Below are 19,763 nucleotides of genomic sequence, written 5' to 3' on the forward strand. Positions count from 1 at the left end.
TGCTGCCCATCAGCTGCTGTCGCATGGTCTGCCCACGGAGCGGGGCAAGGGGACTGCAACCTCCCTTTTCAAATACCTAGATCCGCCCAGGGATGCGTCAGGACACTTCTGCACATCAGCTATGGGAAATTTTGACAAAATGCTTCTGCTCTAAACAAAACTCTGCTAGCGTGCTTGGCTCTCTGCTTGGCCGGTGGCCAGGAGTTGTCTACAGAACACTGTAAATAACCCTGAAGTGTCTTGTCACTGCCTGGGGCCTGCGCTAGCACAGAGCTGCCTGCCCAGAACCAGTTTAGCATACTGCCTGTGCAGTGTGAACAGGCTCCCCCACCATATTTGCACAACTGGTTTGACAGGTCCTTTCCGACGCTCTGCATCAGGACATTCCACACCACCAGACCCATCTTTGTTACTGCCATGTATCTGGCCTTCAGAAGTGCCACCCAGTCATGCTTTCCCACACTGCACTACTGCAAATATGGTTAAGCCAGCATTCATGCTGCAAACACAAGATATTCTGGGGATGAAAGGTAAACTAACGGACAGACAATCTTATTTCTTGTAACTGGTTATGATGTTTTTCTTTAACTTCTTGGAAACGATATGGTTGAAGTGATGACTAACACCTTCCTTTGTGCCAATGGATATCTGTTAAATTAAATCCCATGCTAATATATTCTCACATCAGTGTCTCCAGGTTATTTCTATTACCTCTCATTCTGCTTAGGCATTCCCTCATTTGTAAACCCTCGACATACATTTTTTGTTTTAAATCTCCCAAATCTTCACAGGGAAAGCAGGGGAATGAGGTCACTGATAATGTCCCTCTCCCAGAGCAAGACAAAAATCCTCACAGCCCATGCTAATCTGACCGCAGGGTAAAATTCCTTCCTCATCCTAAATGCAGCCATTGGTCTGACCCTGAGCAGAGAAGCAAGACCGTCTAAACAGGAACTTTTCTAAGTTGCAGCAGGAACACCTGCAAGCTTACGGCATGCAACGGCTGCCATTACATACTGCAACGTATCCTATATTCAAAACTCAAAATTAAAAAATTTAGACTTACATACAACACAAATGCTACCAGGTTTACAACATCTGCCTGGGACAACTTTGCAAAGACAAGATCTAGCTTACAAATATTTGGGCACTTAAGAGAGACTACACCTTGTTTTCTAAAACCAAGATCTGAACATTGCAACTACACAGGTATCAACAAGTCATTGTCAAAAAGATTAAACTGGTAATTATCTTGGGACAGGGAGCAATCAAAATTGAGAAAAACTTTAGTTTGCCTAGTAAGATGAAATAGAAGGGCAATAAAACACAAGCTGTTTTTTTTAAATGAACCCATTTTGTACACCAGAAAAGCAACATCAACTTAGTAAAGAAGCTTAGATGTTTAACTGATTATTTTAAAGCAGATTTACAGAGAGTGGTAACGAAATACTATGAACAAACTCCTGAAATCAGACCTGCTATGTTGTTTAGTACTCCCAAACAGGATAACAGCTAGTCAGCTCTACCAATCAATTATTTAGAGGAAGAAAAACATTACAGAAGTGGTGGACTTTATAACCAAACTGAAACCTTCATCACCATACAAAGGGCAGAGTGGAATACCACAACCCTTGCTACAAGGATACCAAAAAGGGAAGCTTATTACGGGAGCCATTATAATTATATAAGTTAGGAGAATTTTAAAGATTTGCTTACATTTGTCTGCCCACAGCTTACTGCCTCATTTTGAACTGTGATCCAAGAGAAACTTCAGCTCTTAAAACCTAGATAAAATGATCCATGGTGAACAATATGGTCCCAGTCTCTCTTGGAAGCCAGACTATGTCAGAAAAGTTATAGTTCAACCCTGTAACCTTTACAGTGGGAGAGTGTTAGATTAATTAATTATCTAGCTGATAGTGATAGTAATTGATTTTACACATTCTGGACGTGCCCACAAGTGTGGACATTTGCTTCCCTGGGGACAAGAAGCAGCGGCACACTGTGTGTGCATTCCTGTGCACATACTGCACAGCTGTGCTCACCCGGACACAGCCTCCGAGACCAAATTTAATAGAAATTGAAAATTTATTTGGCTGAATATAAAGCCACCACAAACATGCTTATTTATAAAGATTATCCGCTGTATTGTTTGGGTCTCAGAGCTTGTCTAGGCCAAGAGGCATCTGATGCCAGAAGTTCTGGGAGCAGACGGCAGCCACCACAGGGAAACTGCCTGTGTGCATGCACACCTGGGCAACTTCTTGGGGATCTGCATGGCTCCACTCATCAGGTGTCAGCAGGACATGAAAGACACCCTGGAGAGCCACAACTGGTGCAGCAGCTGACAGCAGATGCAGGTATATCTGCTCACAACTTTTTCATTCCAAGAGCTGGTATTGCTTACCAGCAGAGAAGGATTCTACTCTACAGGAGAACCGTCAGCAAAAAAATATGGCACATAGGTCAGGATTCAATGTATTTAGCTCAGGATTCAATGTATTTAGCTATGATCCAACAGAACTATATTGACTCCTATTTTTTTTTGTCATTGTGAGACTACTGAACCCAATCAAGTAATTTCCAAAAGGAAATAAACCTACACCACAGCTGACAACTTATAGCAAAAGATGTAACCAGAAGATAAGAAAACTCCTTGTACCACAGCATCCTTCTTTGTAATTCTTTTGTGCAATCAATGTGCATTTCCTCCCAGAAGTTGAATGCAATTCACCGACTCAAAGCTTTCCATCAGAATACTCTTCATGGCTGGCAAAAATTTTAATCAAATTAGAGCTTTTCCTTCAAACCCTCTGGAGAAATAGGTTTGTTAATCTTAAAAAAGTGGGGAGGGAGAGAGAGAGAGAGGGAGAGAGATCGGATTTTGTTGTCATTTCCTTCCATGATCCTCCTGAACATCTGCTTAAGTACAAGTGCTTGTTGCATAAACAGAGTAAAGAATACATTTTAGCTAACTAGCAAAGCTATCTGAATTACTGCTACTTTTTAATCCTGCCAAAACTAATACAAGACAAAAATTCCACGACGTGACTGAAATAAGCTCACAGTTCAAACAAAGACCAAAACCCCGTGAAGTTCAGGTCAAACTTAAACTTTCCAATGCCAGGCTTAGTCTAACATAGAATATGGTCACAACCATTAAAATGCCATTATTGTTTGATTAGAGTTCTCTCCATTTAAAAATATATTCCCTAGAAGGACCTTAGAATAGAGATTTTGAACAAAATTTATTTTAGTTTCTTCTGCTCTTAGTTTGGATACAATCTTGAAAATTCTCACTGCCACCACTTCACTGCATCCACCTATAATGACTTGCTAGCTAACTTTTAGCTCCATGGAAAAATTAAAGAATGATCGCAGTAAAAAGATGATGGGGATTAAGCAAATGTACAGGCCTGCATTGAGCATAAACCTGCATTTAAGTGGATTTTTTAAAAAACATCTGACCCCATGTGGTTAAACTGTTAAGAGTTTTACAAAGCAGCAAAATGTTTTGTGGCTAAGATTTAATGTCCCATAAGAAGGGGACAAATCTAGATAGGAGTGAAATGAATGGCACAGGGGGGAAGGCAAGCAGACTCAGAAGTTTTTATCCCCTAGCCCAGATCATAAGCTGACAAGTCATTTTCACATTATGATTATTAGCAGCTTAAATGAAACAGTCTTGGTTCGGTTCCCAGAAACTAGCATCCACACCACAAAAATAACAAGACCAAGCAGCATTCCTTACTCAAAATGTGAATGGAGGTCAATACCTGATTTAACTTCTAGGAACAGAGAAATTGTCATTTAAGATCAAGCCAATAGGAGACAACAAGCAACCCCCAATACTTTAAAGGAAGATATAATGCATCCAGTTGTTCACTTTACCAAGGGGAGATTATTTTTTCCCTGACTGCAGGATTTTACACGTTTTGGTCATTTTTTCTTTTGCAATCATCTCTCTTTATTTAATGTAGTTCTAGGATGTATCAAAATGTGCTTCCTGGTATCTGTTTTACACATACTGCCTTTTAATTCTAAGTTCTAAGGGGGAAAAATAATAAAAGGCTTTGCCTTTTTCATCCAGTTGTTAGTTACTAGGTGCATCTATTACATTTCTTTTTTTTTTTTTTCCTTTCTTTCCAGGTCTTTTAATCTAACACAGAACTCCTTCTAGGGGGTTGGTCATTTTGTTGTTGCTCTTTGTAATTTTTGTATTTCCATTAGATCTAGTCTTTCCCAAGATGAAAGAAACAGATTTTACCACATTATCTGAGGTGCAGGCTTACCCTTTTACTATGTTAGTATTACCTTATTTTCTATAATATTCCCTTCCAAACATAATCCAATATACTGTCTGCTTATCAGACTGTCTCTATAAATTTAAAAAAAAAAAAAGATGCCTTCACCAAGTTATCCACCAAGATGCCTCAACTAATCTAGAAGCCACTGGTCTGCACCAGTGGTTTAAAGTGTATTCCTTCTGATGTGTGTTATTTTGCCACTGTCTACGTTGAACCATCGTTGCTATGTACTTTCTACCATTTCTTAGTTTGCTGGCTCTTTTCATAAGATTTTTCAAACCTCCTTTGTAGTTTAGGGAGCCATGTTATTCAGGCATGAGTCTTAGGGATTTTTAACACTGTTATACAAGAGTCAGCATGGGGTAGCAGCAACCGCAGAGGAGGCACCGCCAGGATCCTTCTGCCCACTGTGTGCCACTCTTAGTCCAGCATTCTGATACCATGCTCTGCCCCATACTTGCACAGGTTTTTCTGATGCTCCAGCCCTACTTGCTCTCTACCATCGCTGCCAAATTTGCCCTTCAACATGGTTGCTGCCCAGAGGGATCTGCAGCACCAGGTGATGACAGGGAGCAAAAACTGTGGGTGGGGAGAGGGGAGAGGCAAGAGCATGAATGCAGGGAACGCTGGGTCACAGCAGGCTGCACTATCTCTGTAAAGCCTGCTGATCCCTGCTGTTGCTTATCTTTATCTTCAGGTAATAAATACTTAATCAGGAAAGGTGCTTCACTCAATCAAGCCAGGATCAAGTGCACATCAACTACCACTGGAGCACCAGCCCATGACCTTTGTGGCACCAAAAGTGTTGTTCAACTGTTGGGGGTGGAATATCCTAATATTAAAGTATTTTAAATAATATTAGAAAGGAAAACATACATTTTTAGTGATTTTAGGTTTACAAAGTAAAAAGGTTTAATCTTCTGTAGTATTATTTTAAAACTTTATAAAAATAATTCGACTTTAAAATGAGATAGCGCCCTGCCCTGTGCAGCAGCAGGGTTTGAGGCTGATGAGCCACTGGCTTGCATTAGCCGGGAAGGAGCTGACAGGCTACCAGGTTTAGTGTTGGTAGGGTCTCAGGCCCGTGGGAAGGGGAGATGAAGACTGCCCAGCTGCCAGCACTGTACTTTGCCCTAGCTGCTTGTGCTTCCTAGTGCCCTTTGAAGGGAGTCATATGCTTTGGGAATACAGTTGGAGTGGGACCATGTTCTGCAATGGGCCTTTCTCTGAAGTAACTTTCCGATGTTTTCAACTGCTGTAGCCAGGGCTGTGCTGCACTAGAGCCCCGTGGGTCTGCATCCACCAAGGGCAGGAGTCCACTGACTTTCCCCTTTCAGCTGCCAAAGTTTTAGAGAACTCTGGGGCCTGGGAGCTGAGTATCCCTGCCACTTGCCACATCCTTCCCATTCTGTGCCCCCCCTCCCTCAAATTCAGCAGCAGGGAAAGAAGAGGAGGGGGAATGGTGACTGCATTCAGCTCCTAGGTTCTGGAACGGTATATAAGCTCTGAGCCCACCACATATCAGTGCAGGTACTGGCCGGAGCCACAGCTTCATGTAGCTTTGGAGCCTAGGAGCTGAGCATCACTGCTGCTACTTGGATCCTCCTTTCCCTGCTGCAGTGGAGAAGAGGAGGGAGGGGGACCTGACAGCTCCTGGGCTCCAGAGCTGCATGAAAGCTCTGAGCATCAGTGTGGGTGAACAGCTCCGCTGCTGCTTATATCCTTCTTTCTCCTGTCGCTGAATCCAGAAGCATTCCCATGCTGTTCACACCAGCTTTGCAGGCCACATCTAGCCTGTGGCCTGGAAGTTGAGCACCAGTGTACTAGAAAATGACCCATTAATGTTTCAGACAGTTTTACAATCCATAGCAAATCATCTCTCTCTGTCAAAATACCTTTTCCGAACTGAACATATAACCTTCTCTATACCTTTATCCACTGTAATTACTCCACTTAAGTATTTCGACTGGTTAGAAAAGGTACCCCAAAAAATCCATGCGCGCATGCATTTATATGTATCCAGTGCAACCTGGAATGCCTGTGCAAGTTGGGATTTCTGGACCTGACCTGTGAGGATGGCACATGTTCAAGCATGTGTATGCTGAGAAAGAGACGCAGGCAGAGATCATGTATCCATTAAAACGACTTGCCATTTTACCCTCTTTGAAGTCACATTTGTTCATGTAGGCTCACTTACAATGGCTGCTACAGCATCTAACATAGTTAGAATGGAGTGACTCTGCCAAGAGACATTACATCAAGGTTCATCTGCTCTGTGCCTTTCATAAGGGACAAGAGAAGGCTCAGGGGGGACCTCGTGGCCACCTATAAGTATATAAGGGGTGTGCACGAGGAACTGGGAGAATGTCTGCTCACCAGGGCACTCCAAGAGAAGACAAGGTCTAATGGTCACAAACTGCTGGAAGACTGTTTTAGATTGGACATAACGAAAAACTTCTTTACCGTCTGAGTCTCCAGAGTCTGGAACAGACTCCTCCCAGAAGTGGTGACTGCTCTGGATACAGTCAAGAAATACCTGGATGCTTATCTTGCCGGGATGATCTGACCTCAACTGACTTCCTGCCCCTTGGGCAGGGACCTGAATCTGATGATCTCGCAAAGTCCCTTCTGGCTCTAACATCTATGAAATCTATAATGCCTGGTCTACATTATGTAGCTTTGCCAACACAGCTAAGAGTATATTCAACCTCACACCTCCCTTGTGCAAGTAAAACCCCTTCTTTCTGCTAGCAGAACAACATCAAATCTGTGAACAACAGATTTCTACTAATACACAGGAGAGAACGGAAGCCACAAGTAGATGGCACCTGCATTTTCTACCACTTTTTAGGACCCTTTTAACAGCTGATGCCTCCTCAGTTGCCATGCATGCCTTGCCAGCACAGCTGGTGTATTAGAGCCTTGTGGTTGCAGCAGCACAGTTTCCTTTAGTATCAGCATGAGACAAACATATACACAGTTTCACTGCTGATTAATTGCCTACAAGTGTCAAAACTACTTTCAGTTTCATTGCTGCCTCAACTGAAACTCTGAAGCGGTGGGGGAGAGAACAGAGGATTCATCCTGCTCTGCGAGTCAGGTCTGCCAAGAAAGTGGGAAGTCTCTGCAGAAGAAATCTGACCAGACTACATTTTACTAATCAGTCTGTCAAACAACTGAACAAGACCCCAAAATGAAAATATACCAAATCTATATAAAGTATCTAACAGACTGGCTGACATTTCACCACCAGTAAATCTACTTCAGGTTTCACTCACACTCGCATATTCACATACCTACAGCTCAAAAGTGTTGGTACACTGGATATTATTCACTTAGCAGCAATCACCTTTCTATTATGCAGGAAGTGGAGTAGATGATTCTAACGGTGTAATCTGCCCTTAAAATCTATTAATCATGACTTAGGTAAGAAACAATGACTCTTCACACTGGCACATTTTTTAAACATATACACACACACTTCCTCTAAAACGAAGAAGAGTTCTTTAGCTTCTGATTCACTCTCTACATAAAGCTTTTTGTGAAACTATGTGCTTAAGTCAAATGTACATTATTAAATCTGTTCTGTAGATCAGGGCTGTCCAACCCGTGTGGCCAGGGGCCACAGGCCCCCCACCACATAAGTGTGTTGCACGCTGCACTGCATAGCAACTCTTCAGCTATCCCATCCATAACTCCTAGCCCCCTCTCCACCCCCAGGTAAGGGCAGGAAGCAGAAGCTGGTGGAGGGAGAGGGAGCGTGCATGAGATGACCTCAGGGGTGCCATGATCATGACAATCTTCAAGAAAGGAGACAAGTCTGACTACAGAAATTATAGAGGGATTGCAGTAGCACCTAGGACTAGGTTAATCCCTCGCAGGATGCATGCAGCCCAAAAGCTGCTAGTTGTACAGCCCTGTTGTAGATGAAAGGATTTCAGTTTCCATTACTACCAACTACTATTACGAAACCCTAAAAATACTGCAGCAGTATGAACAGTGCTAAAATACCACACAGATAAAAAAAGAAAAACTAAGGGACTTTTATATAAAGCTTGCCCCAATAACATATTAATTAAAGCCCGAAGCCTTCAACTAGGCCTGACGCATCATTTTTCTCTTCCATTTGTCTGAAGCTGCTAGTTTCACTACAAATATTCATGTGGAACCACTCAACGTTAATTGGCACTGAAAGACATAATTGTATGGGGTTCGTGTTGATCTAACCTATAGCAAAAGCAAGCAGATTTAAGTAAATACAAAGGACTAACAATACAACATTAAGACTGCACAGATTAAAATCTTGGGTCAGAGAAATGCATGAAATTGAAACCTCAGCCACAGAATCACAGAGCTCAATAAGTGTGAACAGAATTCAGTCCAACTGGTGACCAGGTGGGAGATGCTAAAGCTGTCCTCTGTCCCAGCCCCGCTGACTGAAGTCTAAAAAAAAAAAAAAAAAAACCTTTCACTACATCTCCGATTCTCCACAATCCTCTTCCAAAAATGGAAAATGTTAGAAATCTCAGAAATTAAAAATCTTAAGACTTTTTTTTAATTATTATTATTAATATCTCTGGTGGTATTTTCAAAGTTCAGTGAGACCTTTAAGACCCCTTCCTTATACAATACCTGCAGCATCACCTAACTTAACTCAATCTGAGCTTCCTGTTGAGACTCAGCTTTCTAATAGTTTCATCAAATTCTGCTGAAAAAAATATCTTAACAAACGCCTACTAAGCATGCTTAAGAGAGTTTTTTTTAAAATCACCTCTTTCCTCCTCTCCAGCAGACACCAAACGAACACACATGCACACCTCACTGATCATTCCTGGCTTTAGCTTCACTCATCCAAGCAGTCCTCCCGGCTCCAATTACTATCACCATTAAAACTAATTACTTCAGCAAGGATTTCCAGGAGGAGGCCACCAGCAAAGTCCAAGTATCAGTCATTCCTTTTTTCACAAAGGGAAAAAAACCATTACATGCAAACAAGCATTTTGAATACCACTAAAAGATTTTTGTTTGAATTGCCCGCAGGATAATTTACTGAAGTAGAAAACAAGCTTGAAAAATTACAATCTGAAAAGCAAATAGTTTGAAAACATTTGAGAGACAAGGGGAGGAGAAGGTCAGGGTAATTTTTATTGGACCAACTGTATAGTTAGGAATGCTGTTAAAAAGGCTTGCCTGACATCCCTCCCAACTACACATCTGATCCAATAAAATGTATCAGAAAACCCCTCATCTCTCCTGGAACCCCATAGTTACAACAATCCAACCCCTGAAAACATACAAAGATGAAGTTTTTACAATGTTTACATAGTTAGCTGCAACACCAGAAGCTCTGGTAACACCAAAATTGGGAGAATTTCCTAATAGTCCTTTCTCTTCATATGACTTCTTACAGAAATATTGCAATGCATGCCTTCAGTAAGATCACTCCTCCCTCTGCTACAAACAGGGACATACTCACTTACAAATGTTACTTATATGGGTAAAAGTCAAGCTGCAGATCTAAGAGCACAGAAGTCATAGCTGTTTTGTTTCATGCTGAAAAAGTTTCTCTACCAGCGACATTCAGTCCTGACGGGCTCAGGAGCCACATGAGTAGTCAGTGTTAACCAAACAGCCACAATAGGTAAGCCACTTGGTGAACTGTGGCAAATGAACCCAAGTTCAAAAGGGGGAAAAAAATAAGACTATGCAAACATCACTAAAATTCTAACAGGAGGAAAACACTTCAAAAGTGGAAAGGCTCTTCAAGTGGTAACCGACTACAAGAAAGTCATACCAAACGTATACAGACAGGGAACAAAAAAAAAGTGTTTGGTAGGACTTTCTGGAAAGAATTAAGGCATTTATACATGTGCTTGGAGGGGGGACCCTTTAATTAGAGTGGCTCCAAGAGCTGCTCTAATTAAAGCACCCGGAGTGTCTTGCATCCGTGTCCCTGTGCTTCAAAATGGGAGGGGGGGAGGAGGGTGATTTATCTAAAGATTGTTGAACAAACTTTAGATAAAAGTGCCCCCGCTACATTTTGAAGTCCAGGGATGCTGATACACGAGACATGGGAGGCTGCTGGAGCGCGGTAATTGCCACGCTCCAACAAACTTGATTAATCAAGTCTGCTCCACACTGGAATTACAGCACGCTGGAGCAGCTTTGCTGCTCACGTATAGGTACCCATAGGTGGCAAGTCAAAGAGCCTCTTATGGCTTAGGAGCCCTGGTGCCTTAGTGCTCTAACAAATTAAACCTGTATATTAAACAGCAATGCAAAACAGATTTCTGATAGGATCTTCAGGGCCAGAAGAAACAAAGAAGCCTCATTTATGTCTACCTTGGCTGCCACCACTTTACATTTTCATACATTTTTTCCATATTCTAATTAGCATTAGCTTTAAAATGCTGAGCAATTTCCACATGCAAACTCAAATTACTTGTAAGTGTATTTATGATGCTCATTAGTGTGAATCTCGGCAAAGATTAAATTCAAAAGACTGAAATATGGCATATGACAGATCACACTGAGCATCTTATCGACTCATCTGTTAGAAATATGCATGTTTTAATTTGCATTTCTGAATGCCAGATTGACAAAATATGGTTCAAACTTGCTGTTTTTAAGGCACACTGAATTCATGAAAGCTTCAGTTCTACTTTGAGTTCAAGATAACACCATCAACCATAAAATGCAACATCTTCACAGCCCTCAAATATGGTTTGAATACCAGATATTTGTGTAAACTATCATTTGTATCACTGGAGATGCAGTTAAAACTGAACAAATGGGACTGTAACTCTGAATCTCAATTAAATCCTAGATTATTTCAGGTTACTGCAGTCTCTCAGGAACAGAAACCCTTAAACTGTATGGCTGCTTTGGTTTCATGTAGCAACTATGCCATTAGTTAATGTTTTAGATTTTTACCCTCTGCAAGGAATTCACATTCCAAAACAGAGCAGAAAATCATTTTTGCATGTAATCTAGAGTGATTTCGGTGACTACAACAACAGATTATTAAACCATTTCAATAAATATGAACATAGAGTAATTATCATGAGTCTGTACCTGTATTGATATATTAAATATTAAGTATATTACATGCATAACATGTATTTTACATAAATAATGCAATACTTAGCCACTTGTTCAAATCACGAGGATAAAGAGGGAATTAAATGCCCACATTTTCTTAAATCCGAGACAAGGTCTTTTCCTCAGTTCAACACGAGGAAAAAAAGCCTCATCTTGGATTCAAGTACTGGCCTGGAACAGGTCGCTACTGAGACTTAAGGCCTGGCTCTAGCCTGGGGCCAGAGCTGCAGCCACCACGTGCCCTGGGCTGGGGCCAGAGCTGTGGCCAGCACTGCTGACCGGCAGGAGGGGAAGTGCAAGCGAGACCACACAGAGCAGGATGGAGCACTGTGCAGCGTGCAGCCTGGGGCAGCACTAAGGCAACCATGCAGTGGCAAGGGAGCTGCTGCAGATCTGGCTCCAGCCCTGACCTGGACCTAATGCTGTGGTTAGATCCACCACTTTTGCCTGCCATGTGCCCTGGTACCGGGGCCAGACCTGCTGCCACCTGGCTAAGGCTAGAGCCACCATGTGTTCCAGGTCCCAGGCCAAAGTCCCTGCATAGGGGAGCAAGTGACAGGGGCTGGGGGAGGGGGAAGGGCAGGCACTGGAGAGGGAAGTGGCTGGGTGAGTGGGGGGAGAGAGGGGACAGGCAGCAATGGGGTGTGAGCACAAATGGTGGGGGCGGGGCAGAGGGCCAGGCCACTTGCCCCAGCTTTCCCCACCATTTGCCCCCCACCATACCCCAGCAGAATTTAAGAATTTAAGACAACCGTGCAATAATAATATTCTACAGGTGAAAAATTATCATCGTGGATATTTTGATCTTGGACTTGGGTAGATATTCCAAATGCAGGTATTCTAGATATTTTAAACATCTGATTAAATCACATTTCACTAAAATTTGAATTAAGAAACAATACACTTCTGTACATACTACTCCAGACATGCACTTTTAACTGCATATCTTTTGAAATGCTCATAGCTTCGAATGACAACAAATGTTTTTCCTTTGTTCAAAAGAAAGAATTGAAGAGCTTTTATTCAAAATACTGATAGTAGCTTTATAGATCAGGTTTTTAGTTTAAAACAAAATACCTGGCTTTTACACATAATAAAAGATAATAATAATTAAAAAAAAAAAACTCAACATACACAAGTATTTTGAAATACTGCAATAAGTTCTTTAATCATGGTCAAATATTATGGCAAATTAAGAAAGGTATGCCCAAACTGGTAGTCAGTCAAATATCAAACAGAATCTTTAGGGCACTCACTATACCTACTAGACTAAAATATAACCCTATTACTACAGAATAATTAATTTATGACTACCTGACCAGCCCAAAATCTCTGCCTTAATTATGAAGGCTAAAACCATAGAATCATAACAAGCTAGCATTGGAAGGGACCTCGGGAGGTTATTTAGTTCAGAGGTTCCCAATCACTGGGCCATGGTGGGTTGGCTGCCAGGTTGTGGCATGAGCCCCCTGCTCAGACCCCCCCGTCCAGCCTGGCAAGCAGCTTCTGGGGTTAAAGCTGCACACCAGGGCAGCCCCAGGAGGGAGGCAGCTGGCTCTGCACACCCCGTCCTGCTCCTACCGGGCTGTGGTATAAAAAAAAGTTTGGAAACCACTGATCTAGTCCAACCCCCTGCTCAAAGCAGAACCATCTCCAACTAGATCATCCCAGCCAAAGCTTTGTGTAGCTGGGTCTTAAAAACCTCCAAAAATGGAGCTTCCACCACCTCTCTGGGTAACCCATCCCAGTGCTTTACTATCCTCCCCATGAGAAAGTTCTTCCTAATATCCAACATACACTTCCCTTGCTGCAAGCTGAAAATGAGCATTTGTTAATACAAAGAAAAAAAAAATCACTTACTTGGGCAGGAGATACTGTATGCATCAAATATCTCATCTAAATATTCAATACTCAGTACTAAAAAAATAAAATAATCACTGCATATTTTTTAATGTCAGAAGGATTTAACGGACACATCTAGAGGTCTTTGCTCCAGTGATCAGTACATAAAATGTAATTAATTCTGTTAAAATTAAAACCATCTGTTATACTGATTATGCCAAGGTCTATAATTTGAATAAAAAAGTAAGTTAAAATGTTTCCACATCTGTCCCTTACATCAAAGAAAAAAAAGCTATGCACAATTACTTTTCATAACCTGTATCTATCCATTTTAATTTCAAGCTACAACTTTTGCTGCTCTTAAATTCAGAAGAGCAAAAAATGCCTGCTGTTTCAGATCTATCAGCAAATTGGTAATCTGACTTATTGAAAGTGAGATTTTTTCAGCGAATTCAAGTATTTGTTAATCCTCTGCACAAAAATATTAACTGTAGTGTTTGAGTTATGTACAATAAAGTTACATTTCCGAAGAGTAACTTTATCGTTTCAGTTTTAAAGTCAGTTGAGCATAACAACTTCTGGAAAAGAAACAGTATTTCATGATATATACTAGATGTAATAATTGAAAAAGTAGTTGTTACAACTTTCCATGCCCAGCCTTCATTTTGACAGACAGAAGTAAATGCAGGGCACCACCATGTGGCAACATATCATTATATGTTTGTATTTAATATGTTTGTATTTAAATATGTTTATATTTAAATAAAAGAATCTGACACCATGTTCACAGTTTTGGTCTAATTATGAAGTACATGCCTTAATTTTGCCACCTAAATATTCACATATTTAAAAAAAAGTTCATGGGAAAGTCATTGTGGGAAAGTTGAGAGTTACACAAAAGCTAATATTTGACGGGGAAAACCAATTTTAAGGCATTGTGGATTAACAAAAAAATCCTTAGATTTTATTTTTAAAACCTAACAGCAACATGAAATAAAACTGCCCAAACTTATGGTGAGAAAATAGGCTGGTCTCTTGCCTATCTATATTACATTCTCTTGCAATGATAAATGCACCTTAAACATACTCAGCTGGATCAAACTCAGAACACTGGCTACTTTGCATAATTCAAATTTCCACATTTTAAACCAACACTATGTTAAGACATGTGCCTTGTTTAAAAAGCAGATTAAAATAATTTGAGAAAAGAAAAATCACTCTAAAACAGTGTGGTTTGATTAACATATATGCACAAAAGAGTTAATAGTTGGTATTGCTATAAAGCTTCTTTCCTCTGCATTAAAATGAGGATTAAAAAATCCAAAAACAATAATAATCTCCAGATACCCTATATGCCAAATTATGCCTTGCTGCACACGAGTACAGCAAAACTCTTGGAATAAGTGGGTAAATTAAATCAAATGGCTCTAATTGAAACCGTATAACCAGAGCTGTTTTAATTACTATACAATTGCAGAAGATGGTAAACATCTAAGCCAGCATGTTTTGGAATTAGCTGCTTCAAGAGTTAAATTAGCATGCACTAAAAACATACATGTTAGAGACCCACCATATGCATGTCAACTGAATCCAACCAAATTATGTAAAAACCAGGCCCTGAACGCTCAATTTAAAGTGTGGCCTTCCAGGAAAAGCTTTCAATTCCCCACTGCCACATGTCTGCCACCCCTTAGCTTTAGCTCTGCAAGAGGCTACCCTAGCAGAATGCTCCGATTGGACTCACAGGAATCTGCACATTAGAAGGAATTGTGCGTACAACATGCAGGCATTAAAGGCAGGCAGGAAACTCACCTCAATGCACAAATCAATGGGCCCTTAAAAAGGTAGGAAGCCTGTGACCCTACAAAGAGCTTAAAGATGGCTAACATTTCCAGTACAAACCCTCCAGATACAGGGGATTACTCCTCTCAACCATAGCCAGTTGCTCTGGAATGACATCTGACAAAACTTCAACTCACAGTGCATATTAATATATTGGAAATAGAGACAAATGCAATCCAGCATTCACTCATGTACAAAGCTTCTTTCTTTCTTCTTTTAAAAGTCCACGAAACCTGAAGTTTTAGAGCCCAGCAGCCTGTATTTCAAGTAATGATCATTCTGGGGTTTTAAAAACCCCCCAAAACATTAAAAATGTTTTTAAAAGTCACTTCTAGACAGTACCAGAAGAGATGATATGTTGGGAAAACATGCACTGTAGCAGAGGCAGGATTCTGAAGGCACAGTTTTTGAATAAACAGGGTAAAGATCCAGCAGGCACATTTCTGTTTGCTGTGAATATATATATTTTCAATACAAGCTGTCAAAATGCACTCCACCAGCTGTGTCTCAACTAACCTTTGTACTCTTAACATTTCCCACTGCTAACACCACAAATGCAGCTCCAACTGTTAACAGCAGCAACAGTGGGAGCCTCGGTAGGGACAGGCCTCAAGTTTTAACCACTCGATCACTTAGCCCTACTCCAAACAGGAGTCCCAGTGTATAAAGTGTCAGTAATCACAAGTGCCTGTTGACAATTGCATCTCCCAAACTCCCTGCTGCTAACACCAGTGGAAATACTAGAAGTCTCCTAACGTAGAGAGACCTCGGAGCAGAGGTATCATTTCACAAATGATATGGGTGAGAGACAAGTGCTTGTAGCATTCATGTCCCACAGGAGAAAACACCGAGCACACTGCATTCAAAAGCTTCTCCAAGTCTATCCCAACCATGCCGTTGCTCTACTGAAAGATACCACCCACAAAAAACCAAAAGTCTATCCCTCTTTCACAAGAATTCTCAAATGGCACAGATGAGTTTCTTGCGAGTAACTGTTCTGCAGCTAGTATTCATAAAGTAGCAATGTCTGGATTACTTTGCTTTAAAAATAATGTTGTCATGAAATACGGAACCACCTTTAACTATTCACAAAAACCACCGCACACAGCAAACCGGAAAGATTGCTTCAGGGTATCTGAAAACAATAACTGCTGATTGCAGGAGAAAGGGACAGTACTTTTATCATTTTAAAGTAGGATGATTACCAACTGCCAGGTCAACTGACAACACAAAATGTTACACTCATGCCCACTCATTTCTGTTCCTTCCCACCCCCTGCCCCACTTAATGCTGTCCAAAACACAACTACATGCACAAATCACTTCAAAAGTCTGTGAACATTCAGAAAATGACTCCAGCAAACCTGGACACGATGACAGACAGAGTGTTTTTTATTCGTCCGGCAGCACCTGCTTCTGCACCACAAAGGACATAGCCACTCACAATTCAAAGCCCCCTGCAACACCCCACAAGGAAGTGAGGTTAAGCTACTGCCAGTGTCCTGACGTCCCAGAAGGGGCTGTGCCACCAGCCAGGCTCTGCCTGTCCCATTTCAGATTTGGGAAAATACAATCTTTACCTGACTCTGGGACTGAGCTATGACTGGATATTCACTGATCACTGATTTGCTTGCTTTTTTTCACAAGTAGCTTCCATTTCTTGCAGGGGCTCAGACCAGAACCTGGCCACAGCATCTGAAGACGGCCACAGCATCTGAAGACAGACTAAATTGCTAAATTGGAGGGAAGTGCAGTTTTCATCCCAACCTGCAACCCAAAATTAAAAAAAAAAAAAAAAAAAAATCTCTTGCTACCTAAACCTGAGATCTCCCCCTTGTACTGGCAGCCTACCAGCATTACAGGACTCCCCACCGGGAGATCCTCAGCAATAGATATGTTATGTAGACAAGCATATTTTAGGGTAAATTAAAACATAATGTCACACACATCTACATTTCTACAAAACAACTCATTTCAGAGGTCTTCTTCCTACAAAAAAAATAAAAAGCCTTTCTTCAGAGGCAGTGCCTTGGAAGGATTAGATCAACCTTTTTAAGCTCAAGACAGGCACCCCTCCGAAAACACTAGTGCTTAGTTTTCACTCGTGTCTTGACACACAAAAAAATAACAAAAAATAAAAACAGCAGAGCCATTTCTCGGTTGCAAAGTGCTCAAAAACAGGCAGAACATTTTTTTTTTTAAACCCTGCTGCTTCTTCCTGGAAACTGTTGGGTCCATCGGGCGCGTCGGCACTGCCTGCCCAACCCTGCCAGCAGTGCGCAGCACCCTACAAAAGATCCTCCAGCACCCCAGGGCCAGGCAGCGAGGGAAGGCTGAGGCTAGTTGCTTGGCTGAGCACCACCACAGGATACCATCCCCGGCTGCAACCCCTTGCCTGGCTGCAGCACCCCTGAAAGGCTCTCATGGCACCAGTCACCCCCGGTTGAGAACCACTGGAGGACCTCTCGCCTGGCTGCGGCACCCCTGGAAAGCTCTCACAGCACCAAACACCCCCAGTTGAGACTCGCAGAGGACCCCGTCCCTAGCTGCAGCACCCCTGCGAGGCTCTCATGCCACCGGTCATCCCCAGTTGATAATCGTGGAGGCCCCCATCTCTGGCTACTGCACCGCTTCGATGCCCCCGCCCCGGTTGACACTCGCAGAGGATCCCAGTCCCCAGCTGCAACACCCCTGCATGGCTCTCATGGCACCAGGACCCTCCAGCTGAGAACCACAGAGGACCCCAACCCTAGCCCAGCACCCCTGCAAGGATCCTGAAGCACAGGAGCAGGGGTGGAAATGCAGCCTCGTGCACCCCGGGGAGGATCTCATGGGCAGGGGGGTTCCCAGTTGAGAAGCACCAACCCCCTGGAAGGATCCAGGAGCAGCCCTAGGTGGGGAGATACAATCAAGACCCCCCCCCTAGTCTCTCACCTTTCTCGTGGGCGCAGGACAGGATCTCCTCCTCTTTGGGGTTGGTCACCTGGGTGATCACGGACGGGTTGTCCATGGAAACGGAGGGGGGGCGCGTGCACCTGGCAGCTCCCTCCCTCCCTCCCCGGGACAGGTGCGGGCGGGGGGGGAGGGGGGATTAAAAGCTCCACCAGCGGGTCGGAGGGCAAAAACCAGCCGGGCCAGGAGCCCCCCCGCCCGCCCGCACTATCTCATGCCCCGACCAGGGGCGGAGGCGGGCGGCGCGGGCGGAGGACGGAGGGAGGAGGAGGAGGAGGGGGCCGCGCTGCGCCACAGCCGCTCGGTCTCTCGGTCGGTCCGCCCGCGCGCGCGCGCGTCTGTCAGCCCGCGGGCGCCGCCCCCCACCCCCGGCCGCGCGCGGCCCAGGCGCCTCCCCCTCGCGCCGCCGCCGCTGCCGCTCTCGCTGCCGCTGCCGCTGCCTGCCCGGCCCGGCCCGCGGGACGCTCCAACATGGAGGCGGGCGGCGGCAGCGCCCGGCCCGGCCGAGCGGTAAACAACGGGGCGGGCCTGTGCCGGCTCCGCCCCACCAAGGGGCGGTGTAACGGTCCGGAGGGTGGGTAACGGTCACCACTGGAGGTTTTCCCCCCACCTCGGGCTTCCTATTGGTGGAAGGCGCAGAGGGGGCAGGCCAAGAGGGAGGGAGCCGCGGGGCTGAAAGGGGGTGGGGCTTAGACGGACTACAGAGCTTGTGAACCAAAGAGCGGGCTGCATGCAAATGAAGGGACGCGCGAGCCGAAGGGCGGGGTTTATGCAAACGAGGGGCTGGGTGGGCTTTACACGAATGAGGGGATGAGGGGACAGAAGGGCGGGGTTATGCAAAGGAAGAGTGGGTGGGGTTTATGGAAATGAGGGGATGGGGGAGCCAAAGGGAGAGGGTTTTATGCTAATACGGGAGTGGGTGGGATTTATGGGGATGGGGGAGCCAAAGGGTTGGGGTTTATGCAAATGAGGGGGCGTGGGGTTGACACCAATATGGGGGTGGGGAGCAAAAGGGTGGGGTTATGCAGATGAGGGTGGGTGGGGTTTATAGAAATGAGGGGGCGGGTGAGGGTGATGCAAATGTAGGGTGGAGTAGCCCAAGGGCGGGGCTTATGCAAAGAGAGGCAGGTGAGTTTTATGCAAATGAGGCGATGGGAGCCAAAGGGTGGGGGTTATGGAAATGAAGGGGCGTGGCTTCCTGCCTGGGGTGGGACCCCCCTGAGAAGGGCCAGCCCCACTTCTTCACCCCTCCCTGGGGGGCTAGTGGCTGGGCCAATGCAGCAGGGCCTGGTCTGACCCTGGGGGCATGGGGAGCTACCCCCAGGGCAGAGCCAGGCGGGAGCCTGGCCATGATGCCCACGAGGCCACGGGGCTCTACCTGCAGAGCAGGGCCGCGGGGGCTGTTGTCGAGGGGCTGGACAGTAGGTGCGACATCTGCAAAGACCACAACGATGCTCTGAGCAACTCACACGCTGGCCGGCCTCTCACGAGCAAAATATTCTCCTTTTTCCAGAGCCTCAGAAACCTGCATCTCTCCTCCAAGAGCCTTAATGCGGCCGTGTTTGGCTTTGTATGGCATCTGGAAGAAGAGGAGCCCCTTCTCTCCGGCCCGGGGTGCTGGAGCCCGTGCCCAGCTCTCCAAGTCATCGCCAGTGCCCGGCTGTAACGCTTTCCAGGGGATCTTTTGGCGAGGGCAGGTAAGAGCAGTCGGTCGTCGCAG

The 19,763-nt window shown here is 44.2% G+C and overlaps 2 protein-coding genes across 6 annotated transcripts in view; one reads left to right on the forward strand and one right to left on the reverse strand.

Moving 5' to 3' along the window:
* The window catches only part of CTDSPL (CTD small phosphatase like), a 113,881-nt gene extending 95,352 nt beyond the window's left edge, over positions 1-18,529 (reverse strand). For both annotated transcript variants that reach the window (XM_090047807.1, XM_090047806.1), the window contains exon 1: positions 18,026-18,529. In XM_090047807.1, the coding sequence (XP_089903933.1) occupies positions 18,026-18,101 (76 nt within the window). In that variant the 5' untranslated portion in view covers positions 18,102-18,529. The remainder of the gene's footprint in view (positions 1-18,025) is intronic.
* LOC149865122 (uncharacterized) overlaps positions 18,258-19,763 on the forward strand; it is a 177,822-nt gene continuing 176,316 nt past the window's right edge. For all 4 annotated transcript variants that reach the window (XR_016442385.1, XM_090047809.1, XM_090047808.1 and 1 more), the window contains exons 1-2: positions 18,258-18,553; positions 19,557-19,740. Coding sequence is in view for 3 of the 4 variants with exons in the window: in XM_090047809.1 (XP_089903935.1) it covers positions 18,258-18,553; positions 19,557-19,740 (480 nt within the window). In the remaining variant the exon portion in view is untranslated. The remainder of the gene's footprint in view (positions 18,554-19,556; positions 19,741-19,763) is intronic.

The sequence above is a fragment of the Crocodylus siamensis genome, chromosome 5, assembly GCF_052110815.1.
Source record: "Crocodylus siamensis isolate JL-2025a chromosome 5, ASM5211081v1, whole genome shotgun sequence".
Lineage (NCBI taxonomy): Eukaryota > Metazoa > Chordata > Crocodylia > Crocodylidae > Crocodylus > Crocodylus siamensis.